The sequence below is a fragment of the Asterias rubens genome, chromosome 2, assembly GCF_902459465.1.
Source record: "Asterias rubens chromosome 2, eAstRub1.3, whole genome shotgun sequence".
In the NCBI taxonomy this organism is placed as follows: domain Eukaryota; kingdom Metazoa; phylum Echinodermata; class Asteroidea; order Forcipulatida; family Asteriidae; genus Asterias; species Asterias rubens.
The window spans coordinates 24,226,836-24,251,948 of NC_047063.1; the positions used below are offsets into that span (position 1 = coordinate 24,226,836).

Below are 25,113 nucleotides of genomic sequence, written 5' to 3' on the forward strand. Positions count from 1 at the left end.
TACAGAGATTCACTTTATATCAGATTCCACTGTCTTTTATGATGATGCATTGTTTTGTCTAAACAAACACTTTACAATGTTTTAAACACATATGACAGTGACAGTGTGAGGCTGTGTAACCGTAGCCAGAGATTGTTAATAGTTTAATCTCATAGTATCATTTTGAGAAAAAGTAAGTACTCGTTTTCAGATGATAGAATAATGCTCTGATTTGCCCTTTTGTTTTTTTGATTTTTGATGGAAAACCGTTTTGGTTTTACCCACTCGAATTAAAGACCAAACAAGTGTCTTTGAAAACCAGGCTTCTGCCTGAAACCGCGACGTGTGCCCTCCATCAACCCCTTCTGAGTCACACTCTGACTGTCCGTAGCCCTGGGTTTTTGAGGGTCGTCCACAGGATCCTCGCTGTCCCCCAACAAAGTGCAGCCGTCTGATAAAGGTCTAAACCCTGCACATTCTGTGCCACCCATTGGTGCTTAATTTGGGACCATCCAATTTTGAAACCTTATGAAAACATTCATGATAAATATTCAAGTTTTGTGGCGTTTTGTGATTACTGTAAAATAATGTGTTATTTCGCACCATTATAAGTTATCAAATTGACTGTATTTTCAGGTCCCGAAGTTGTTATAGGGTATGGAGGCTCTGCTAGCCATACCCCCATCCCCACCCCAACCCCATCCTGTAAATTGTGTTGACATCTCGTCTGATAGCGAATTTCCTCCAGTCCACGTCATTATTGGCGACACACTGGGGGACAAAATTCACTATTTAAAAAAAAATGCAATTATACCGTCATCACACGTGCATAACAAAGAACCGTAAACAGGTACTCACGTCACAGCAACCACACAGGTAGTCACGAGCGTTGAAATTTCCTACACATTGGGTAATTTGAGAACTTCAATTTAAAACTTAGGGTATAATGCTTGTGAAGTAGGGAAAATAATTATATAATCTTTGTTTAAAGAAACTAGTAGTGTTGACTAATAATTCACCTGACCCCATCACGTGGTAAATTTGGAGTGCGTTTTTGGCGACCATAACCAGAGACATGTTATAGCTTTGGTCATTTGTTGAGCGCCACTTTTTGCGTGTGACGAGGCTGTTGCCGACCAAACAGTTTCTGGTGTCCAATCCGTTTTTGCATAGCTCTCGTTAAAACTGTTTTAGTCAATTAAATTTACGTCGTCGGAAGCTTGTTTAGGGTCGTCACGCGCCCCTGGCTGCAGGGAAAACAAGTTCGCCTTCGGTGTTTCTGTAACTGTTATTTTAGCAATATTTGCTTCATTGCGACCTTTGTAAACCTCTTTCCCGTTTAGCCCAGGAAAGAGTAGACATCGTATAGCAATGCCCCCATGGTTTTTCTCTGTGTTGAATACGCTTATGTATAGAGCACCCATCAGTGAGTATAATTTAGATGTATGGATGGAAGACCGAGTATGAAACTAATTTTCACAATAAATATTATTTTAAAAAAAAATAAGTTATAATTATTTTATGTGTCTATTATATATTGCATCAATTAAAATGTTATTGTATCAAAATAAATGAAATCGTATGTTGTTTCACAAGTCTGTGTCCATGGTCGATTATGTAAGAGTTGTTCTTTGTACGGTTCGTGTAGTCATCCGCGACGGTGTCCCAGGGAAAGTCCTCCGGCCCGCGGAGAGTCTGTGTCCCGCGGCATTAGGGTTAGCCTGGGCCCCTGTCTTTAACCGCACGTATAAACGAGCCTCGAAGAATGACGTCAGACGTTCAGGCTACATTAGGGTTAGACTGGGCCCCTGTCTTTAAACTCTTTACCCGCAAGGATAACGAGCCTCGAAGAATGACGTCAGACGTTCAGGCTACATTAGGGTTAGCCTGGGCCCCTGTCTTTAAACTCTTTACCCGCAAGGATAACGAGCCTCGAAGAATGACGTCAGACGTTCAGGCTACATTAGGGTTAGACTGGGCCCCTGTCTTTAAACTCTTTACCCGCAAGGATAACGAACCTCGAAGAATGACGTCAGACGTTCAGGTTAGACTTGGCCCCTGTCTTTACGAGCCTCAAAGAATGACGTCAGACGTTCAGGCTACATTAGGGTAGCCTGAACGTCTGACGCCCAGTCTAACATTAGGGTATAATAACATTGGCTGAATGAAGATAGTCAGCAGAGGGCGCTATCAACCTCCATTAATTCCCATCTATACTATTAAAGCCGTAACCCGCGCCATCTTGGATTGAAATTAGAAGGTCCAGTGGTATGGCATTCTTGTGGAATTCAACACGACTGTCGTTTCAGACGTCGGGTTGCAAGTCTACAAAACCCCTGATCGACTGTGTCGTTTCAGACGTCGGGTTGCAAGTCTACAAAACCCTGATCCGAACTCCGTCTTATTAGTCGTTTGATTGGCTGGTCACGAGTGATTTCTCCTTACATGTGTGGTTGTCTGGTTTTGATATGGGCTACCTGTTGGTCGAATGGGGAGGCCGTATAGGCTGCGCACACAGCCATCTCTTTTGGTTTGAAGTGGGGGTGGCGACCTCGGATTTCCATTAACATTCCAGAGGGTGACTCATTGATGATTGGCAGGGTGCATGCACCTTAAACCTTACTCTTTAAGATGGTGTGTACAGGGGGTTTAATTTCGCGTGTTAAAGGGTCTATAAACGGTACTTTTTGTAGGACATGTCCACAGATTTACATTAAACTTACACAGTTTGAAGATAACGATAGTAGAAAGCTGCCCTGAAAATATTACTTGCTGAGCCTGAGGTACGGTAGTGTTTGGAAAAAAATGTCATGAAAATAATCATTCGTCTCAGCATGAGACGAAAATTATTTTAGCATGTAAAACGTATTTTTATTACATTGTATTACTAATTTCTCGAAAACTACAGCACCTCAGCAACTAATATTTCAAAGAAAGCTTTCAACTATTATTATCTTCAAACGGTGTAAGTTTAATGTAAATCTGTGGACATTGTGTTCGACTGTGTTATAAAAAGTACCCAAATCAAAAAACAATATTAAGGCTTTATGAGAAATAAAAAATACATGCGTCTGTGACAGATGTGTTTATTCAAAATAAGCCACTCATGTAGGCCTACCTATACTTTCCAACAATTTTTAAACGCATCAAACAGCAACCTACTGTGCTAAGAACTTTGTTTGTTCAATTTAACCCTGTACCATTGGTGGTACAGTACATGAACATGTACATGTCATCCCCCCACACACTGCAGAACGTGATGTATACACGCAGAAATTGCAACATTTTCAACAATGATGCAAAACGTATCTTGCTAATTTTGTAAACTGTGACACTATCTTAGAACAAATTGTTCACAAGGTTTGAGAAAGGCCCTGGGGCCGCGCCCGCATAGCCTTAAGGCCGGTTTATAGTCGCAAATCTTGCGCGCAATCCTAAGACTGAGGCCTAAAAACCGTGTCTTTTTATGATCGCGCGTCAATATTTCCGACGCCTGACCATCGCGCGACCGACTATAACTCAGCCTTTAGAGATCAGTGAGCCTGAACGTCTGACGTCATTCTTCGAGGCTCGTGCGGATAAAGACAATAGAGGGCGGCATTCAACAATGGCAGCTTCCATTCTTCTTCGTGGAGAACTGACATGACCGGGATAAGTGTGAATTAACTTCATAAAGATTTCACTCTCGGTGGGTTGTGATTTATTTTACAGGTTGATATGCCTTTAGAACCATGGCAGTTTGTAATCCCTCAAAATCCAGGATTATGTTGGAGACTTGGAACGTGGTTAGTGGTCGGTGGCACGGGAATTTTTAGTCGAATTTGTCTGAGTGAGTAAGGAATTACTAATTAGTTTAATTTAAGTTTATGAACACGTAACTGGGACCGGGCGCTGTACTCCTTTTTTTCTCTCGTAATTTTGACATTCTCGGTCGAACTAGTGCTGGGTCTAAGCTTAAGTAAGTTTTAAAAGACTAAGCTTAAGTAACTTTTAAAAGACTAAATTCCTAAACATGCTGAAATATTTTCATAGACATAACTCCTTATTTCAATGATGAACTGACTTCAAACCATTGCTTTTTACAATAGATTCATAAGAAAAGATAAACCTCGCTTTGTGCATCATTGGTTCTAGCCTAGCCCCATAAATCGGTCCAATCCACTCTGTATCCTTGGCCCCAGCACCACTGATATCAAAACCTTTCGCTTCCTTGAAAAACCATCTGCAACGTTCTGCATGATGAAACTTACCCATCTAATGCTTCAGAGAAGATGCAGATAGCACTACACTTGGAATTGTTCAAATAGGTATCACAGATTTTGAGTAAAAATCAAGTGAATTTTGCGTGTGAATTTTCTCAACTAACGCTCTGTTACCGCTAATGCCAATTTTCCCCCGACCGTGCGCAGATTTTTTTCCCAGGACAAACTTGTAGAACCATCTGCACACGTTCGTCCTGGAAAGAAAAGATACCCAATCCACGCTTCATGTACAAATATACGGACACTTGTGTGGCCAAGGATAGCTATCCTTGGCCACACAAGTGGGGATACACTGGTTCCAGCTGAATGAACTGAAACCGTATGGCGCCACCACTTTTTCATTCGATATGAAATAATATAGTATCTAATTCACCTCAATGAGATATCCCTTTTTGTAAAAATGAGTGAAAAAGTGGTGCCGCCATACAGAAAAACTATGCTATTTATTTATTTGTTGATAATATTTTAAATGCAAGTATAATTTTTTTTAAACATGTTATAAATGAGTACTTTTAAAGATGGTTGGAGCATGGAGGTAGAATCGGTTTTAAAGCCATTGGACACTTTCGGTAAACAGTATTGTCCAAGGCCTATACTTCGTCTATTACAACTTACATATAAAATAACAAACCTGTGAAAATTGAGGCTCAATCGATCATCGGAGTACGTCGGGAGAAAATAACGGGAAAACCCACCCTTGTTTCTGCACGTTTCGCCGTGTCATGACATGTGTTTAAAATTAATCCGTAATTCTCGATATCAAGAATTGATATTGTTTATAAAATGTTTTCTCAAAAAGTAAAACATTTCATGGATTAATATTTCGAGAGAAGTCTTTCACCATTACCTTCTGTAAACCCTGTAAGTTATTTGTAAATCTGTGAACTTTAAAAAAAAATTCTGTACCGAAAGTGTCCAATGGCTTTAACCCCTTTCACATCTTAATTACACTGTAATTTACAGAATGGTTGAATCACTTTGAGGGTCACAATCTAGATGTTCTTTATGACGCAGTCGAGAAACGGCCACCAACACGTCCTCTTATTACTGTTGGAAATCACATCTCCTGCTTCGATCCTCTACTATGGGGTAAGGTTCATTAGGACATTGGGTTCACATTTTGTGAAAGATTATTCTTACACAGTGAAATGACATGCTTTAATATACAATATTAATAATAATAATATAAAAAGGGCAAAACAAGCCGATCGACTGAAAAAGTAACAAAATATAAGTCTGGACAAAAATTTACAAAGCAAAGTGTTGCAGAGTAAAATAATTAAAGAAAGTAGATATAAGTATAGGCCCTACTGACAAAAAGTTATGATATTAAACATCCATTTTAAAAATAACGAGACATATATACACTAAGTTAAAAACAATATAGCTTGAACATGTCCACATGCTCACGGCAGTAAACAATTGAGACTTGCCCGATATGTCTACTGCCAACTAGTGTAAGTGTTACAAAGTCTACCATTGCCAACATTTCGTTCACCCAGACCCAGGGGTATAAATGGGTACCTGTGAGGGTAGTGGTTGATATTGGTTGATTGATATTGTGTGTGAAGCCTTTTGACATCTTGGAGCACTATGGTTGCCCAGGTTGTATACTCCACAGGGAGCTGAGAAAGAATCAAGGAAAGGAATCAAGACAGTTATTGTGAAAAGCCCTAGCCTATATACAAGGAATAGTTATTTATTATTATTAATATTGTTATTTGTTTCTCCTTAATTACTAGGAACACTCAAGCTAAGAACATCCATGAGCCCACATAAAAGCAGATGGTAAGTTCAACATGTTTCTCCAAATTGTAAAAATGGTGCTTCAGGCCTGATACTTTACGGATGCAGGAAGGTAATTGCCTCCATGCCCACTGGTCATTGCCTTGGTGCCCTTCAAACATTCCAGTATTAATTGATGCCTTGGGGCACAGTTGCCCTTTCAAAAAATGAAGCATATTGTATACAGGCCTTTTGCTTGTTGCTATCAGATGCTGCTCGACTTCTTAGTTTGAATGCAAAATGTTACTATTTGACATGAGACCGCAGGAACCTCCTGGATTGCATTTTGTTGTGCGTTTTTGTGTACCCAACTAGGAATCAATTTGTGTACCCAACTAGGAATCAATTTCATTTTGGAGTTGCATACCCTCATACTGTTGACCAGTTTGAAAATCAATCAACTGTACAAGTTGAATAGGGTGTTATCAGCTGTGCAAACAACTTCCAAAAGCTATGCATAAACCATATTTTAAAGGCAATGGAATTTGGACACTGTTGGTTAATGGTATATCCTCAGAATAATTTGTAGCATAAAATTCACTTGGTAGCGAGCAATGGAGAGCCGTTGGTAGTATAAAAAATTGTGCGAAACAGCTCCCTCTGAAGTAACATAGTTTTTGGGAAAGAGGATATTTCATATTCAAATAACAAAAGGCTTCTAGACATGTATCTGAAAAGGCCACAAACTTGTGCAACAAGGGTGTTTTGTCATTCATTATTCTGTAGCGAATTTGATGACCAATTGACTGAGCCCAAACTATAACAGGTTTGTTATTTTGTGCATATGTTGGAATACACCATTGACAATTACCAAAGGTGTCCAGTGCCTTTCAACTGATTTTAAATTGTGATTTAACAGGTGTCCCATAGCCAGTGATATCACCGGGCGAAAGAGATGGCACGTGTACTTCTTCAGTCTTGGAAAAGGAGTTCCAATTGTACGAGGTAATGGTTACATTAAGCAAATTTCAATTTCGTTTTGTTTTGTGGTTCTTAATACTGTTCAATTTTTAATGTTTTTATATGTATTCACTTGTATATAATGGCTGTGGTTTTAACCATTTGTACATATCTGCCTAGTCATTTTGTCAAGTAATCGTTATATTTTTATATTTTTGTATATTGTATATTTCTCTTAATATTTTTATATGGAGCTGGTCTACTGTTGTAATTGCCTGTAAAGGATAAATAAAGTTTTTTGAATTGATTTGAATTGAATTGAATTTCAAACGATAAACTTCACCACAAAGTGGTGGTGTGTCACAGCCGAATGGGTCATGCGCATTGGAGGAGGAAAGCCTCTTCACCAATTCTCAATTTCACTCCTTGAGCTGTCTGTTGCCAAGCAATGCCCCTATTATGTACTTTAGTTCATCTCTCCATCTTCTGTTTGGTCGCCCTTTTTTTTCTTGTCAAGTTTCTTGGAGTCCAGTGGGTTGTTTTGCATGCCCATGCCCACCTGTTGTCATACCTCCTTGTAAGGTGGCCTTCCCATCTCCACCTCTTTGATTTAATCATCTCAATAATATCCTGCACTCTTGATTTCGTTCAGATTAGAGATAAGAGTAGTCTTAACTCTTTGTGAAATCTACCCCGGGTCCAGCAAAAATGTTGAGCTACAAGCCCTGCAGTCTTGTTGAATTTTCTCCCACAACGAGCCCATTATAGGTTGTTGTTTAATAAGGGAAATAAAGGGTAGCGACTAGTTCTTAAACGGTCATTTATAACCAGCAGGGTCGTTGCTGTGTGATAAAGGCCCAAGCCGAAGGGGAGGGCCTTTATCACACAGCAACGACCCTGCAAGGTTACTACGCTTTTATTCCCATTCATAAATGCCTTTTTGGTTAAAAGGCGTAATTCGGTTATTATTATTAATAAAGTAAGAAACTCTTTAAAACTTCTCTGTTTCCGATGTGATTGAGCTCTGTATGTCCATGTGTTGCACTGTTATGACTGACAACAGTTTCCGGATCCGTGTATGCGCGTATAATCTTGGTGCAAGACGTTCTCGTTTTCCTTTCACACACAGCGCGGCCAACTCACCGACAGCGCCCCCATTCCCGTAACAAGAAACATCTTGCACCAAGACTAGCGTGTAGTATCCAAAAACAACCGGTTAAAAACAGAGCTCCATCCAGCTGGTCATACTCATTATCAACCGTTTAAACACCCCCACGCAACGCGGTCTCCACCAATAGGAATAACAAAACTGTCTATAAATAAACATTTTAACATTAAAGAGAAATGAGCCCTCTGTTTAAACTGTACATTGACATTACTTGCAGGTGATGGTGTGTATCAGCCTGGTATGGATATGTGCATAGAGCAACTTCACAAAGGAGAATGGGTTCACATCTTTGCAGAAGGTACATGTAGGCTTTGCTTTGTTCAGGGAATGCGAGTAGCACAAGCAGTCCCCAGGTTTTGCCCAGTAGTATGAGCGCGAATCCTGTTTGATTGTGTTAATTTACCCACACACTTTTGCTTAGTTTATTTTTGATGGAAAAACAACTTTTGTTTCTTTTCTTTCCCCGCAGGTAGAATCAATATGACCAATGAGTTTCTCAGGTTGAAATGGGGTAAGTTTAAATATTAATATACTCACTTGTTTTGGGGTGGGTTGTTTTTGCAATGGTTGAAGGCATTTTTCTATCAGAGACAACACAAGCCTCAAATGGTCAAGATCTAAAACATCCTTCCTCAGATTGTTGGATAATATCCTTCTTTTGCCTTGTTCAAGATTTTACTAAAACATTTGCTGATGACCGAGAGGTTGGAATAAGTAGGAATTTTGTATTTCAAGTTATTTTGTGGCAGTGTCATGACACTTGCTACATAAAATTGGGGAGGTAGTGCTCAACCGGCTAGGCTTTGAACTGAAGATACCCAAGCCTACATTCGTATGGACTGTGAAAGGGGTAACCCTGTTTCAGCCCTAGGAGTAGGTGGCAATGGCCTCTGGAAAAAAATAATTGTAGCCCACACCTTGAAGTGGCCTTCAGGCCCTGTGTGTCAGGCGACTTGCATACAAAAAAAAAATAATCATCATACACATAATTGTATTTTATTTTAACTGAAAATTAAAAGGACACATCTACTTCCTTGGGCTATAAAAATAAATGTAAAGGAACAATTCTAGTTCACATAATATAGTACAAGGTACATGTAGATGATTTCAATGAACATACAAAACACGTGTCCAGCCAACAACTAAAATTAACCACTTCTAATACTATCCCCTAACCCCCCCCCCCTTTTACCTGTATTTAGAAGTAGGACATGCCATAGTTGGGGGTAACATGTACTGTACTTGGTCATTCCATTTGTCATGTGGGGAGGGATGAAGTCTTTTGCCAAATATCTCATTAAAAATCCCATTAAACTTCTCTACTCCCTATTTCCAGGAGTGGGACGTGCCATAGCTGAGAGCAAAGTGCTGCCTTTGGTCATTCCATTTTGGCATGTAGGGATGGACGAGGTGCTTGCCAACTATCCCCCATATATTCCTAAGTTTGGTAAGAAGATAACCATGTTGATTGGCAAGCCTTTAGACTTCAAAGAAACTCTGTCCCATCTCAGGGATGAAGGAAAGTCACCGGTGAGTTGATAAGAAGGTAGATTAAAAAGAACCAGACAACAAATTGCCGGCTTTTAAAATGATAATTTCAATTTTATCTAGTGAGGCTTTTAGTAACACAGCACCAGGGTTGTAGCTTGACCATTTGATCAACAAAATTATTTAATAGATGTTAAACTTGCATCGGGATAAAGAATATTAATTTTGGTTTTTACCCATACACCGTAAGTGTTAGCACTGTATCCCGAGACCTGTGAAAAAATATCACAGGCACGTTACTCTGGTGGGATTCGAACCCACGACCCTTGCAATTCTAGAGCAGTGTCTTACCAACTAGACTACTGAGGTTGCCCGGTAGCTAGAGGCAGTTCGAATCCTATGTTTTGGCTGAGAGTACCGCAACGATATTATAATAGATGTTAAATTTGCATAGGGGATAAAGAAAAAAATATCACAGGCATATTACTCAGTTGGTATTGATTGACCCACGACCCTTGCAATTCTACCAACTAGACTACCGAGATTGCCATTATTGCTGAAGTGCAAGCTTCAGGCATGATGCCAGGTTTCAAAGATTAACTGAAAATTTAAGGGACACATCTACTTCCTTGGGCTATAAAAATAAATGTAAAGGCACTACTCTAGTTCACATAATATAAACTGCGCCAATAAAGTATCTAAACACTTACAAATGGTCAGATATATCGGAACCTGAAACAGTATGCCAAAAAATAATTATTCATTTCGAGTCACCGTTAATTTCTGCACATTTTGACACATCTTGTGTTGCGCTACGATGTTGTTTGGTGGATTTACGGGCACTTGAATTTCAAAAGTCGAATTTCAAAAGTTGCAAAAGCCCCTATTCAAGCTAAATCGTTGTATTGTGACGAGTAAGATCGGCGTTTCTTTTGCTCGCCTTTTATAAATGATGTTTTTTTGGTCGCGTTTTGGATAAATCGGTTGCGATGAACATACTCACCAATAATTGTCAGTAACCAAGCCAAGGGGTCAAAGATGGGAGGCATACAACAATGGTAAGACAGGGAAAGGTGTTTCAAGATAACAGGAAAGATGGCTCAAACGACCAAACAGGAAAGAGGACGGATCGTTGGTTTGATAGAAGCCGGTACGTCGATGCGACGGTCAGTAAATGGTGGAATCGCTACCAAGCTCAGGGAAATGTGGACGACTTGCCAAGGAGTGGCCGTCCGAGGGTGACTCTGCAGCAGAAGAAGAAAGTGAACAAGTCCATAAAGCCTGACACCACTCTCGAGGGGTTTGCGACGCATCCTGATCAGGAAATGGCAGGGGATTGACCAGGGACAGATCAGAGGTCTCATTGAGAGTATGAGAAGACGACCCTTTGCCGTTCAGGACAATGATGGAGGACACACCAAGAATGGAGGACAGGATAACAGCAGTTCTAGAGTTAAAGATACGGCAATTAATTTCATGGTCATGTATACGAAACGAGTTTGTGTCTTTTGTCTTGATTTTGTCCGAGTGTGATGCTTATGTGAGTTCCCTTTTGGAATTGGGTCGAATAGGGGCTTTTGCAACTTTTGAAATTCGACCTTAAGCCACTCAAGTGTCCTTAAATCCACCAAACAACATCGTAGCGCAACACAAGATGTGTCAAAACGTGCAGAAATTAACGGTGAATAGAAACGAACAATTAAATTTTTGTATACTATTTCAGGTTCCGATAAATCTGACCATTTGTAAGTGTTTAGATACTTTATTGGCGCAGTTTAGTACAAGGTACATGTAGATGATTTCAATGAACATACGTTTACTCTCCTACTGTCTGACCATATAATCCAGTATGATAGATACACCATACCAGCCAGTAATATGATATAATGTGGTGAATGCATCTACATATACTTAGTACCGGTAAGCACAAACTGGGTGCTAAGCAAAGTTGAGCCTCCATGCAAAATGGCAAATAGAAAAACGACAGGTTCAGCAATAGAGGTTAAAGTGTATTTTTTTTTTTTTTATTATTTGTTCCAGATGGAGATCAGGAAAAATTTAACGGATATAATTCAGGTAGAGTTTTTATTACTGAAATCCAAGGCTGAGGCGCTGCACAAAGCGAGACCGTCTACTTCTATTTAGGTACTCAATGTCAAATTAACACTGTGAAGAGGGAATCCAAAGTCAAAGTAAGCAGATTTTCAATTTGGCTTATATTACCAGTGAGCAGCTCTATGAAATTTGGTTCTGAAAATTGTGATCATGAGTACAAAATGACAGATAACATTACCATTGTAATTTGCCATTGTACGAGAGCATTTCCTCAGTGAAATGTATTTGTTCTTTATAATTATTGGTCGTTACTTTCACCTCAGTTTCCATTGTTGTAATGAAGGTATTTTTTGTTTTCATTTGACCTAACCAAGATCAGATAATCAAGTTTTGTAATCTTACATTGTAACTATGGGACTCTATGGTTATTTACAGGGTTTGGGGCTTAGAGTTGGTATTTCCCCCCCCCCCTCCTTTTCTTTCTATGACAAATAAGGAAAGTAAAATAAGAAAATTCTTCCTACTTGAGTGTGTTTTCCCAATTTGTTTGCTCTTATAACATCAGGGAAAAAATATAATTAATTACTGCCTACATGTGCATTTAGGCGAGCCCATGTTCTCGAAACAGTTTTCCTACATTTTCTTGGACCAAATATCATGCCTGGTTACAGGAATTGCACATTTTCCCTTGGTTTCCTCATATTTTATATGGCCCAATACTTAAGTGGATTTTTTTTTCTTTACAAATTTGTGCCACTACTTTTTAGTAACATTCTTGATCTCTTTAAAAAAACTGTGAACGAAACTGTGTGATTTGGATGGAATATCAGACAAAGTAGAATATCATTTGAGTTAAAGTTCTGATTTTTAAAGTGATTTCAACTGAACTCAAATGTATTTATATATTATATTAGAAGAGTAAATTATGATTTATACTTTCTGTTTGCGCAAGAATATTTCTTGAGATTGTCGGATTTAGTTTGCAGTCAACACCTTTCCCTCATCTTTAGTAATGAGGATCAGGTTTTGTTTTCCTTTTTCTGAAAACTACACACAGTCCCTCAAAGAGAATCGGTTTAAGCCTTCAAGTGTGGCATGGCCGAGCGGTCACCAGACTCGAGTTGTGGGTTCGAATCCTGGTTGTGACACCTGGGTCCTTGAGCATGACACTCCACTCTAACTACTACTCTTCAACCAGGGGTTAATGGGTATCTGTGAGGGCAGGTATGTTTTGTGTGATTGATTTGGTATCGGTACAGCTTGTGCCTGCATGAAGTCCATGTTCTGTGTCTCTTATTTTCAAACGTTACACAGTATACAGGCAGTCTACTAATAAGTGAACTGGATATGATCGTGCAATTATTGTAACAGGGGTCACGAGACGTCAAATAGTTGGAGAATGTCTGGTTTTGTAATGAGTTGACTGGGGGTTTGCCCGCTTTTGTCAGGGCAGTTCACGGCACCGAGTCTTAGCAAAGTCTCGATGCAGAGCTTGTGTTGAATTCCAGCAGCAATGTGTAGGGCTGAAAAGAAAGAAATAACACAGGTTGTTTGGATTGACAAAATATTGTTCAGACAACACCACATTGGTTTGTGAGTTATAGCGTTTTGTGGATGATAGCGCATCATGGACCATGGAACGTCTTAAACTAAGACTATTTACAGGTTTCTTTACTGATCAACTTGGCTACAAACTTTTTGGAAAGATGAACTTGTCATCATAACGAAAAAGGCAAAGCTACATCTCACCACACTACACTGGACCAACAGCTTTAAGTTTCATCTGAAAGAAGAAGCAATAATGGATAGGTGTCTTGCTTATAAGGACACAGGTGACCTTAGAGGTGCTCAACCTCTCTGCCCTGACTTGCCACAATGAAATTATTTTTAATATTTTCAAAGAGTAGTACCTTAGTCCCTTTGTGGAAGTAGCCGAGCGGTTAAGAGCACCGAATTCAAACTCTGGTGTTTCTGATCAGCAGAGTGTGGGTTCACATCCCCAGCCGTGACACTTGTGTCCTTGAGCAAGACACTTAACGATTGCTTTGTCCTTCGGATGGGACATAAAGCCATTGGCCCCATGTGTTATGTAACACATGTAAAAGAACCCACTGCACTTATCGAAAAAGAGAAGGGGTTCACCCTGGTGTTCCTGGTCCGATCGGCAGTAAATTGCGCCACAGCACCTTGTAAAGCAATACATGGTGGTGCTATCAGAATTAGGTCTCGTAATTCAAAAGTAGTCCCACATCTTGCAGGAAATACTGTATGCTACAGCGCCAGGAGCGTCACTGGGTGACAGACATGTGCGCTATATAAGGCCGAGTAAAAAAATAAAATAGTAATACCTGTCCTGCCTTTGTCGTCCGTTGCGTTGATGTCAGCACCGAGTGAGAGTAGTAGCTCAATCATTTCAAAATGGCCTTCCTAAAAGAAAACGAGTGGAGGAGAAATTTAGTCTCTGATTGAGATTTGATTAACAAGGCAAGAATGGAAAACCTTTTTTTTTCAAATATCTTTTTCTGCCTTTCTTTTTGGGTAGTAAAGAAGCGCAGAACTAAAATTTTGGCACATTTTATTGTATTGTTGTTTTTCTTGTAAAGCGCTTCAAGACTTTTTGTGTGAAGCGCTATATAAAAGCTGTGCAATACTATTATTATTAAAGAAAATGCTTTGCCTAACTTTATTTTTCAATAATAAAAAAACAGCCAGGATTCTCTCACACATTATATCCTACATGAAGCATTTTTCTAGAGGTCATGAAAACATCATGAACTTGTCAAGTCGATGACAGCCAGTCTGGACACTGGTGTCTGAGTGGGCATTGGATTAATGGGGATGGGATTGATGGTGTGGGGGCAAAACAAAATTAGAAGCTTATGATACCTTGGATGCTAGATGTAGCGCTGTATGCCCTCCCGTTAAAGTTGGCACGTCCACATTCACATGTTGTTGATTGACAAGGAAAATAACCGATGGTTTACAACCAGCCTGGGAGGACAGATGTACAGCACTCCTTCCGAGGACATCACATTTATGAACATCAACCTGAACATGAAATTATTTGATACATTTTTATCACAGCATCCAACAGCGCAAGCGTAAACAAAAAAAGGATGGATACAAGATTTTATAAAAACTAAAACACACCAGAATCAGAACAAAAATTCCTGAGTCCTGACACAGTTTTACATGCATAAATATTTCTATTTGAACAATAAGGCACTAAGAAATGGAAGCGAAGATTGATCTCATCTGTATTTGGGGTGTACAGTATTTTGCATTACTCGACAGAAATGAAAAGGTATTTTCCAGACCCAAGGCCAACGTTTGAACAGAATTTGTTTCTGTTCAATAAATTACCAGTATTTTTTACTCAATTGTAAACAACAAGACTGTCCAACTTGTCTGGTCATAAATTTACTAACCCAACACTGAAACTCACTGGCCTCGGGCCTTCGGTCGAGTGTAAAATTTGAGCTCAAAATTGCACAGTTTTCCTTTCATTTTGCGAACTAACACAGTCAACCATGTTGACTCCACAAAATGGCATGCCGTGTTAGTTCACGACGTAAAAGGAAAACTGTGCAATTTCAAGGCATATTTATGGTGATCATTATATTCTACTTTTAAAACATCTTTCCAGCCATATTCAGTACATAAAAAACGGTTTCAAATGCTTTTCATAGCCCAACTCGCCCGATCCAAGGCAATGTGTCCCTTACAGGGTTGTTTCATTACCCCCTGCTGATCCACAAGAAGTTTTGCCACGTCAACAAACCCATCCCGCAGTGCATCCATGAGTGGGGTTGATCCACAGGTGTCTGCCCGATCTACTGGGGTCTCTGCCCGGGTTAGAAGCAGCTTCACTGCACCGATCTTGCCGTGGAGGGCTGGCGGAGGAGAGAACAAGGAGCAAGGATTTATACTCGATCAATATTAGGTGAAATTTGACTCAAATATATAAAGGCTCTGTCAGCTCCCTAACGAGAATGCCATCATACATGCAAGTCAAATTAGTTGATTTAGGTGACCAGAGGACATGGACCACTTCGCTCTTTCATGTAAAAAACGTCTGATTCATGATGTCACACATCTGCCACAATGCTGACACGCCAAGGCCAATAGTGTGCAGGCAGTAGTTGGCAGAGGGGGTAGTAGTTCTCAGTCTCGGCGACAACGCCTGCTCTTGCCATAACAGGGTGCATAAAATGCAATCTTAAGGAAATATCATTTTATTTTGCAAGAAAATTTATCAAATGAAATTAATAGTAATTACTGAGTCTCCAAGTCCTTAGGCTTCTTGGTATAGTAAAATGTAGACCTGATTTGTTAGATATTGTTTATTGTTGTCTCCTAAGACTTCTACTCAATTATTTGTTTGTAAGCTGCCGTGCTGTAAGCCTTTCCAGCAAACTGTCTGTGTTCAGTTCCTGTTTCCCCCTTTGTGTATTTACGTACTCATTGATACATTATACTTGTTTCTTACTCAGTAATACCTTAACCCTGCAGCCAATTTTACGAAACACTTGGATTAATCCTAACTCGAGTTAGGACGAGCAACGTATCCTTACTTAGGATGAGTTCAATGCGTCCTACGTATTTGGATTCGGAACTGAACCCGTCCCAAGTCCTAAGATTAATCCTAAGTTCGGAAGAGTTTAGTGAAATCTAAGGCTGTTACATTTTGGTATCTCCTCCAAACAAGCTTGTAAATAAAAAATACCCTAATGTTTATCATTTTGTAAGCTAACTGATTGAGTGGAAATAAACTGAACTGAACTGGCTACAGAAAGTCATTGAAAGGTGCAAATTAACTCAAGATACATGCATAAGGAGTTGTTCAACATTTTAAGATTACCAACTAACCAGCAGTATGAAGAGGTGTGCGTCCGTTCTTGCTGACCGTATCCCACAAATCTGGATATTGATCCAGAAGATAACTCAGTATTTCTGCATGGCCTTCCCTATAATCAAGGAGAAATATAATCCATCAATATTTACCTTCTTTTAAAGGGAGAACGGTGTTAAATGCGAAGGCCATGTCACATGTACGAGCAATTTACAGCCAACCAGTTCCAGGCAATATCAAAGAATATTAAATTTTTATATATTTATTACAGGGATCATAAGACAGTGTTCGAAAAAATGACACATGTGCCATACAATAGTGGTCCTGTGCAGTTGGTGGCCTCTAAGTTGCCTGCAAAAGTTGCCTCGTGTGACAAGGCCCTGAAGGCTATGTTGGAATCAAGCGACTTCAGTTATGGCTATGGCTCATTGGCTGCAGTGACTACCGGTACTTTGAAGAATAGGCCTACAGTGGCATGGGTCTAGCCTTAGCAACTTCTGAAGCCATTGGCATTACCAAAAGCCTTGCCCTTCTAACCCTTTAGAGAGGAGGCTAGCTGACCTTGAGGCGATATGAAAAGCATTCCAGCCATCTTTGTTCCTTAGTTTGGGGTTAGCTCCATGTTGGATAAGTCGCTGGATGATGGTAATATCTGCTTTAGTGCATGCTAGATGCAGTGGCGTCCTAAATGGGAATGAGACAAAAATAATTTTAAACTCAGAAAATTGCAAAAACAAGTTGTTTTCGACCCTAGAAGAGTCTTTCTCGAAAGCTCATAATTTCAATAATTTTTGACTTTTTCTTACTCTTAATAGATGCCGAGTTGGCATCGGGGAGAAAGAACATTATTTGTGTTCTACCCACACACCTCTAAAAGCACTGTATACTCATTATTGTTCTAACTCGACCATTGTTTTATTCTGGTGGGATTAGAACCAACATCTTTGCCATTCTAGAGCGGATGCTTTCTAGACATTCAATACATTGATCTAATAGCAAAGATTATTGACTTGAGTTCGAATCCCACCCAAGTAATATGCTTGTTGTGTTATGTTTTTTTTTTATTTCTAACTTTACAGTATTCGTCAATCTTGGTGTATGGGTAAAATATATATTTTTACTCATTTTTATCTTTTCTATTGAAAATGTATAATTTTTCAGGGTTCGGCTTATTATTCCTTTTTTTTTATTCACAACTAGTTATGGATAAGTGTTGGTTCTATGAAGAACCGGTGTGATGTTCTGAATTAGAAACAACGCTTCTCCATAAAGAGTTTGAAACATGGTTGCAACCACAAGCTCACTACTAAAGTTTTTACAGTGACTCTGTTTTGTGCTTAAAGCAGTTCCATCATGAAATTGGGTTAGTAAATTGGGTATGAAATTGAGTAAGAACTCATGAACAATCCACAATCTTCCGAGCCAATTTTTTAATTGTACACAGGTACGAACCAATCAGCTCTCTTCAGAGGATCCACTAATGCCCCGGACGATAACAAGAATTCCAAGCAGCTGAAATGTCCCGATATGGCCGCTTCATGCAGTGCTCGCTTCCCGTCAAAGTTTGCAACCTCCAAGTCCACTCCGGCAGCTGTCAACAATTCCAGTACCTCAAGTTGAGAATGTCTGGCCGCCAAATGAACCGGCCGGTCCCCAGAGCGGGGTCGACTGTACTCCAACAAGTCCTTGGGTTCACATTGCAAACTGGAAAGCTGATGCTGCATGGATTTTAGATCTCCTTTTTGTGCAGCACTGGCAAAGTTTTCTCCCAGTTTTTGCATTTCAGAACATAGCTCCAATCTACAATTGACCATCAGTTGCCATCATGCCCACTGTATTGTTGGTACTGCAAAAAGAAAAATGGCATTTTTAGCGGGTGCGTTAAATTTTTGGGACCGAATCTCCGGGGGACAGAATCTCCTGCCACGCCTCGTAACTCCTAGAACTACATGTATGAGGTTTGTTCTGCTATCATCTCATTAGTGGAGACGATAGCGGAATGAACCTCATACATGTAGTTCTAGGCCTGGAGTAGTGCCTTGTATCCTGTTGACAAATTTCCATACCTGCCACATGGACACACTGACCTGCTGACTTAGTTGCGATAACGTAATTCGGGGTTATTATATGGTATCGCAATTAGCCACCACTAAAATTTTGTTTTAAATTTATACTATTCAATATTGACATTAGTTGCGATAACGTAACCCTCCGGCAGGAGGGTTACGTTATCGCAATATAATTACGACATATAACTTTTTGGAAAATTGTCTGTATCCTGCACGTGCCACCAAATTTTCAGCCATTCGTAAATGTATCACTCATCATGACTCAGTCACTACACTATTTAATCAGGTTATGATTTACTCAAAATTTAAGTTTAATAGAAATTTATGAACATTTATATAAAATAAGAATAATTAAGGATAACTTTCCGTATGGCGCCACCACTTTTTCACTCATTTTTACAAAAAGGGATATATCATTGAGGTAAATTAGATACTATATTATTTCATATCGAATGAAAAAGTGGTGGCGCCATACGGAAACTATTCCGTACTGGTACTTTAGGTGGGTGGTGTGACTGTGAGGAGACTGAACTCACTGCTTTTTTGAGTGGGGTTGACAGTTGACATGTTTTTGAGGAGGAGTGTGAATGAATGAAATAGTAAACTAAAAGTGGTGGCAGGATACGGAAAATCTTTCCCCAGTTTTTGCTGTGAACATGTAGGGTGTCACATCAGTTGGTACCGTGTAGTTTGGTAGCCAGCTAAACCATGAAACAACTACAGTGTACCACCGTGTACCTACAGTGACTGTAGAAACCTCAAAACACTTCTGCAGACCATGGGGGTCGCCATATTGCAAGCGCCACCAAGTGTCAGAACCGTAGTTTTTATAACGCCCTCTATTGTTCTCATCCTCCGAGAAGAAAAGTTGTGTTCTCGAGTTATTATTCTCCTAACTTCTAAACAATACCAATTGACGAGGATGAATGATAAATCCAAGAAGGTATAATTCCTGGATGTTCCGCAAGCATCAAGTCCTGGATATTCTGCAAGCATCACTGATCCTCAAGGTAGTTCTGAATTAACTAGGGAGACCCACGATAACAAATTAAAGACTAATTTATTTAAGTTTTTGATGAAAACTGGGCTCCTCGGCGCTCTTCTCCCCCGCGTACGGAGGGAGGGAGTCCAGCGTATTAATTGGCACTATTCATGGGGTTTGATGAAAGTTAATATACACATAATGAATGTTTATGAGTGCAATGGTGCGAATAATGTTCATGAGTTGAAAGATAATAATAATAATAATAATAAACCATTCTTATATAGCGCATATCACCGTGAGGTCCCTATGCGCTGTAAAAGGAAATCAACAATTATTGTACAAAGTAAACAGATATGTTTTCAACCGGGTTTTGAATTGTTCTGATGTCTCAGCCTGTTTAACCACCTCTGGAAGGCTGTTCCATAACTGAACTGCTGCATATTGGAAAGAGCGGGAACCGTACGACTTGGTTTTGATAACTGGGGGGGGGTCAGAAGGGATTTATTTGAAGATCGCAGATTCCTGGTTGTTTTGTACTCCTGAACCAAGCTTTGAAGATAAACAGGGGCAATACCATGGATACATTGATAAGTCAGAACCAAAACTTTAAAATCAATTCTAGCCCGTATTGGTAGCCAATGTAGATCCTTGAGAATGGGTGTGATGGATTCCCGAGTGTGAGTTCTGGTGACAAGTCTGGCCGCTGAATTTTGTATGCGTTGTAATCTGGCAATCTGAGTGTCCGGTAGTCCGTAAAGAAGGCTATTGCAGGTATCTATGCGGCACATTACAAAGGAATGAACCAAATTTTCAGTAGATTTCACATCCAGATATTGTCTGATGGAGCCAATTCTATGAAGAGCAAACGAAGCAGCACGACAAACATTGCTGACATGATTGTTAAGTGAAAGATGGGTATCAAACAGAACTCCGAGGTTGCGAGCACTTGACACTGGGCATATGGAGGTATTGTTTAATGTGATACTTGAGAGAGGACTAACAGGTCTGTGACTACTGGAAAAATGGATGACCTCTGTTTTGTTGTCGTTTAACTTAAGAGAGTTCTTAGTAGACCATGACTTGATGTCTTTCAGGCATTCTTGAAGCTGGACTATGCCTGATGCTCTTTCATCATTTTTGAGAATAATATAAAGCTGGGTGTCGTCGGCGTAAATCATATTGGAGATACCATGGTGATTAATGACGTCTTCAAGTGGTGAAGAATAAAGAGTAAAGGCTAAAGGGCCAATAACCGAGCCCTGTGGTACTCCATAAGGACCCTGGAAGTAGGGCGCTGATTCGTCTTTGCCAATGAGAACGGACTGAGAACGGCCTTCAAGGTAAGATGGAATGTTCTATTCAACGAGGCGGAGCCGAGTTGAATGGAACATTCCAGCTTTCAACGAATGAACATATTTGCACCATTGCACGAATGAAAAACATTCATTATTTGTTTTATATAAAATCCAAGTAGAACTTTGTCATTTTGATTGAAAGATACAACTTTCAAAACAAACAATTTCAACTGTAGAAGCTGAATGCTAGTAATTTTACTATGCCTTCTTGCAGGCAGTAACACCTGCTGCGTTACCAAAGACACGCGCACGCAGTGATGTTTTTACTCAGCTTTTTCGTTCCATCCAAAAAGTACCATTGCACGCTGCCAGCGTGCAATGGTACTTTTCGGATGGAACGAAAAAGCACGGTGAGTGACTCAGCGTGCAATGGTACTTTTATTTGCTATCACATGACGGACAATCCTCCAATCAAATGGCAAGGATCTGCTTGGGTGTTATATAACATTATTTATTTACTTTTTATTAACGGAATGGTTTGGGCCGCATGGAGGCCTATTCCTAGTTCAGCAGCAGCCCAGTTTTTACTTAAACTTTGTCCTGCACTGTAGCACCACCAGTCATGCCAGTTCAGTTGAGTTCCAGTTGTTTTGTCTTCATCACCTTCAGTTTCTTCAGTTGTTTCTCTAACAATCTCTGTTCTATTGTGTCCGATCTGAACTGGGATTTCCCTGAGCTGCATCAACAATCAAGCACCTTTGGCCTTACGTCCTCACTAATGCACTTAAGGATTCTGCCGAGTATCAACGTAAACATAAACCCTCCTCCTGCCAACGGCCAGAATACTTTATCGCAACTGTTACTACTAGTTGCGATAACGTAACTCCTCCCGACCCCGGGAGGAGAGTAGTTGCAATAACGTAACCCTCCTGCAGACACGTACAATTTTGACAGCTAGCCAACAGATTTGCTATCTTTCCACTTTTGAAAATCATGACACACATTCTATGACCACGAACTTAATCCTCAATGTCTAATGAAAACATGCAAAACACGTAATTACTCAAAATAATTATTAGCATAAAACCTTTGTTGGGGAAGAGTATTAATGGGGAGAGATTGATGGTATAGCCTACAACATTGTGAGAAACAGCTCCCTCTGAAGTGCTATAGTTTTTGAGAAAGAAGTAATTTTCTACGAATTTGATTTCGCAACCTCAGATTTAGAACTTGAGGTCTCGAAATCAATCATCTTAATGCACACAACTTCGTGTGACAAGGGTGTTTTTTTCTTTTATTATTATGTCGCAACTTCGACGACCGATTGAGCTCAAATTTTTACAGTTTTTTTTTGTATGCATATGTTGAGATACACCAACTATGAAGGCTAGTCTTTGACACTTACCAATAGTGTCCACTGTCTTTCATAGTGGCCACTGCCTTAATTTCATGTTCCTAGAATTTGTGTCGTGATTTTTGAAAGTGGTAAAAATTGAGCAAATCTGCTGACTAGACCATTTCACCCTTTGGAGCATTTGGAGCATGCTTCGTATTACCCTCCGGCTACGCTGTCGGCAAGAGGGTTACGTTATCGCAACTAGGAGGAGGGTTACGTTATCGCAACTAGTCTATTTCTACCTCCATGGTGTGGGCATTCATTCCCACTGTTTCAACTTTAACTTTTTAGTAGTGTTAGTGCAGTCATTTCTACCTCCATATGGTGCTCCATGGTGGTGCACTCGATAAACTTCATTCCTTGCTTTGGCAACCCCTTAATAAAAAGTATGGTTGGGACAAGCACTGGGATAACTTGCCGTATGGCGCCACCACTTTTTCACTCACTTTTACACAAAGGGATATCTCATTAAGGTAAATTAGATACTCTATTTTTTCATATGCGAATGAAAAAGTGGGCGCCGTACGAAAAAGAATTCAAAGTCTTGGTAGGATGTTATTGTTAGCTACTAGTAGTATAGTATTTCTTGTTCGAAATTTTGTTTTCAAAGTTAACTAGCAGTATAAGTTTGCATTAGTTCTAGTTCTATTTTACGAAGGTTTCAAATCTCTTTTCAGGTGATGATTTTCATGTCAGCCTGAAGAAATTCAACACCATTATGAATCATTGGAATGAAACCCCCATCAACTGAAATGGAATACTCCAACTCGTCCAACAAGGGCAACAGAGATGATGGTGCCATGAGTAAGAGAACCCAGTGTTGTCCTGGATCTGCACCTAGTTCTCAAGATACCTCGTCGGTTCTTTCAGACGATGGGATCGACGAGCATAAACTTGAAAGATGCGGTGGTTCTGAAGTTCAGGTTTCTGCCGAACCTTTGCCTGTAAGTTCTTGTCAATCCTCACAAGGTTCCAGTGGGCATCACCAAGAAGAAAAGCTTATTGAGTCTGGGTTTCAGACTGAGAATAAAAAGCAAGAGTGTATTTCAAATCCACACATGTTCGAGTGCTCCCAAGGAACAGAGGAAGAAGACAACAAAAGTATTTTGTGGCCTTCGGAAATATTGCGTGTTACCAATCAGCTTCAGTCGGGACACGTCGGAAAATATGGTGAGATGAAGCTGGAACCCCTATCAATGTCGACCCATCCACAAGAAAAGTACACACCCATTTCTTCCCAATCCCAAGTGCCACAACTGTCAACAAATGCAGCCGGTGTGAAGCGTAAACATCTGCGTATGAATTCAACGGACTGCGCCGAGCATGCACAGACCGCGCAAGGTTCTATGGCATTAACGAATCCAGCAGCTGTAAAGACATCAAGCAAAGATGTCAACAGAGGGCTTTATCCAAGACCTGCTGTACCAAGGACCTCCTCTCATCACCAAACGGCTGCGTCTCGGCCCTCTGCCATCAAACGGCTGTGCAGTCCTAGTAAAATAAGGCTCAGTCCGGAGCAGATGAAAAACCAATCTAGAATTCATCAGTACTTCCCTGCTTCGCCACCCAAGACTGAGCTCTCTGTCAAACAAAATATTGCCCAGGCAGGTTCTTCTCCAGGAATGTCAAAGTCCCCGATGTCCCAAGGAGTGTCAGGAAACTCTCCGATCCCAAGGAAAAATTTTAATTCTCAGTTCATGACGATGGGCCCTGTATCACCCCAAAGATTGTCCAGCTCGACCTTCGGGAAAAGTCTACCGACTGGTGGATCACCACCTCAAAGGAGCAGTCAATCTTTGCCTCCTAGAACACCAACCAAACTGTATCTTAATCACAATCATTTCAGTAACCCTGCTGCTGAAAACATGAGGAGTCCAACGCTTAGTCCAAGACAGGCTGCTAATGGTGCTCGAGAATCTCCTAAGAGCTGGTCAAGACAGCCCTCAAATAGTCCCAACCAACCATTATTGCCCAGTTCTCAAGAAAGAACCCCAACAAAGACGTTCCTGTATTCCAAACCAAAACAAAGCCCGAGTCCATCCAAGTCTGAGAAAAGCACAGTCGATAGCGACATAGAAGATTTTCATAACGACACCTCATTTGATGGTTTAAATTTCGGCGGAATTTTGCCCAAACCAGTTTCTATACAACTCAGCTCTTCAACAAATCTTAAGTCTGGAAAAAACACTCTTGAGAGTGACATCAACAATTTTAATAACGACACCACGTTCGATAGTTTAAATTTTGATGCGGATGTGGTGGCACCCGATCTTAGCCAGGGGCTCAGTTCCCAAGATGATAGCGGCTTAGATGCTTTTGAGAAGGACAGCTTCTTTGACAGCGTTGATCCCGAGATGCTCTCTGCCAACAGCGAGTCTATCTCCTCCTTACCGTCCTCTCAGACGGAGTACAATCCACGGAACACCTTTGGCCTCTTGGGAGAGGGATTTAGTGATGATGAGACGTTGGCTTCGGGGTTTGCTTGTCTTCCCATTGAGGTCTTACAGAGGATCTTTTGCTTTGTGCCGTTGATGGATTTGTGTCGACACCTCAGCTGCATCTGTAAACTCTGGAATGAGATCATTTCAAAGGAAGAGGTAAGTGATCAAAATGAAGACAAGTTTGTATGGTTATTCATTTTGGGGGGTTGTGCAAAGTTAGATTCGCCTAGAGCTGGATTTGAACCGACAACCTTTCTAATTTTATGTTGGTGGTCTCCCCCATTTTTGCAATGTTTTTGTTGGAGTACCAGTAAGAAGCCAGTGTGATCCCTGTCTATACGGCAGTTAAAGTTTATGTTAGGCTACTGGCACCCAAAACAAGAAGAAAATAGGGAGACCTCCAACAAAGGGTTGACAACTTTCTTAAAGATTTGTATG

General features: G+C 40.3%; 3 protein-coding genes across 11 annotated transcripts in view; 2 read left to right on the top strand and 1 right to left on the bottom strand.

The window, feature by feature from the left end:
• The first annotated feature begins 3,585 nt into the window (after window positions 1-3,585).
• On the top strand, window positions 3,586-12,572 carry LOC117306435 (tafazzin-like). Of its 2 annotated transcripts, XM_033791015.1 has the most exons (8): window positions 3,586-3,808; window positions 5,205-5,330; window positions 5,984-6,029; window positions 6,886-6,971; window positions 8,312-8,392; window positions 8,564-8,605; window positions 9,431-9,624; window positions 11,623-12,572. In XM_033791015.1, the coding sequence occupies exons 1-8, from the start codon at window positions 3,697-3,699 to the stop codon at window positions 11,725-11,727; spliced, it is 792 nt and encodes a 263-aa protein (XP_033646906.1). In that variant the 5' UTR covers window positions 3,586-3,696; the 3' UTR covers window positions 11,728-12,572. The 2 variants fall into 2 exon arrangements, with proteins under 2 accessions (XP_033646906.1, XP_033646909.1); XM_033791018.1 differs by lacking the exon at window positions 5,205-5,330.
• LOC117306376 (ankyrin repeat domain-containing protein 16-like) lies at window positions 12,100-22,568 on the bottom strand. Of its 7 annotated transcripts, none has more exons than XM_033791007.1 (8): window positions 22,550-22,568; window positions 17,942-18,335; window positions 17,051-17,173; window positions 16,507-16,604; window positions 15,379-15,530; window positions 14,524-14,685; window positions 13,986-14,064; window positions 12,100-13,160 (listed from the first exon to the last, which is right to left on the bottom strand). In XM_033791007.1, the coding sequence occupies exons 2-8, from the start codon at window positions 18,301-18,303 to the stop codon at window positions 13,012-13,014; spliced, it is 1,125 nt and encodes a 374-aa protein (XP_033646898.1). In that variant the 5' UTR covers window positions 18,304-18,335; window positions 22,550-22,568; the 3' UTR covers window positions 12,100-13,011. The 7 variants fall into 7 exon arrangements, with proteins under 7 accessions (XP_033646898.1, XP_033646879.1, XP_033646888.1 ...); XM_033790988.1 differs by lacking the exon at window positions 22,550-22,568 and adding an exon at window positions 19,301-19,372; XM_033790997.1 differs by lacking the exon at window positions 22,550-22,568 and adding an exon at window positions 19,241-19,286.
• Window positions 19,395-25,113, top strand: part of LOC117306361 (F-box DNA helicase 1-like) — a 31,423-nt gene continuing 25,704 nt past the window's right edge. Inside the window, exons 1-2 of one of the 2 annotated variants that reach the window (XM_033790968.1) lie at window positions 19,395-19,568; window positions 22,912-24,831. In XM_033790968.1, coding sequence (XP_033646859.1) covers window positions 22,966-24,831 — 1,866 coding nt within the window. In that variant the 5' untranslated portion in view covers window positions 19,395-19,568; window positions 22,912-22,965. Of the gene's footprint in view, window positions 19,569-20,848; window positions 20,884-22,911; window positions 24,832-25,113 lie in introns of those variants that run through there. The other variant, XM_033790976.1, reaches the window with a different exon arrangement.

Excerpts from the sequence above, each read along its gene's own strand:
- LOC117306435 (XM_033791015.1), top strand. The coding sequence starts at position 3,697 with ATGCCTTTAGAACCATGGCAGTTTGTAATCCCTCAAAATCCAGGATTA. Across the intron at positions 8,393-8,563 it reads GGTTCACATCTTTGCAGAAG|GTAGAATCAATATGACCAAT; the intron begins GTACATGTAGGC and ends CTTTCCCCGCAG. Across the intron at positions 8,606-9,430 it reads GTTTCTCAGGTTGAAATGGG|GAGTGGGACGTGCCATAGCT; the intron begins GTAAGTTTAAAT and ends CCCTATTTCCAG.
- LOC117306376 (XM_033791007.1), bottom strand. The coding sequence starts at position 18,303 with ATGGTCAATTGTAGATTGGAGCTATGTTCTGAAATGCAAAAACTGGGA. Across the intron at positions 16,605-17,050 it reads GCTTTTCATATCGCCTCAAG|GGAAGGCCATGCAGAAATAC; the intron begins GTCAGCTAGCCT and ends CCTTGATTATAG. Across the intron at positions 14,065-14,523 it reads CGCTACATCTAGCATCCAAG|GAAGGCCATTTTGAAATGAT; the intron begins GTATCATAAGCT and ends GTTTTCTTTTAG.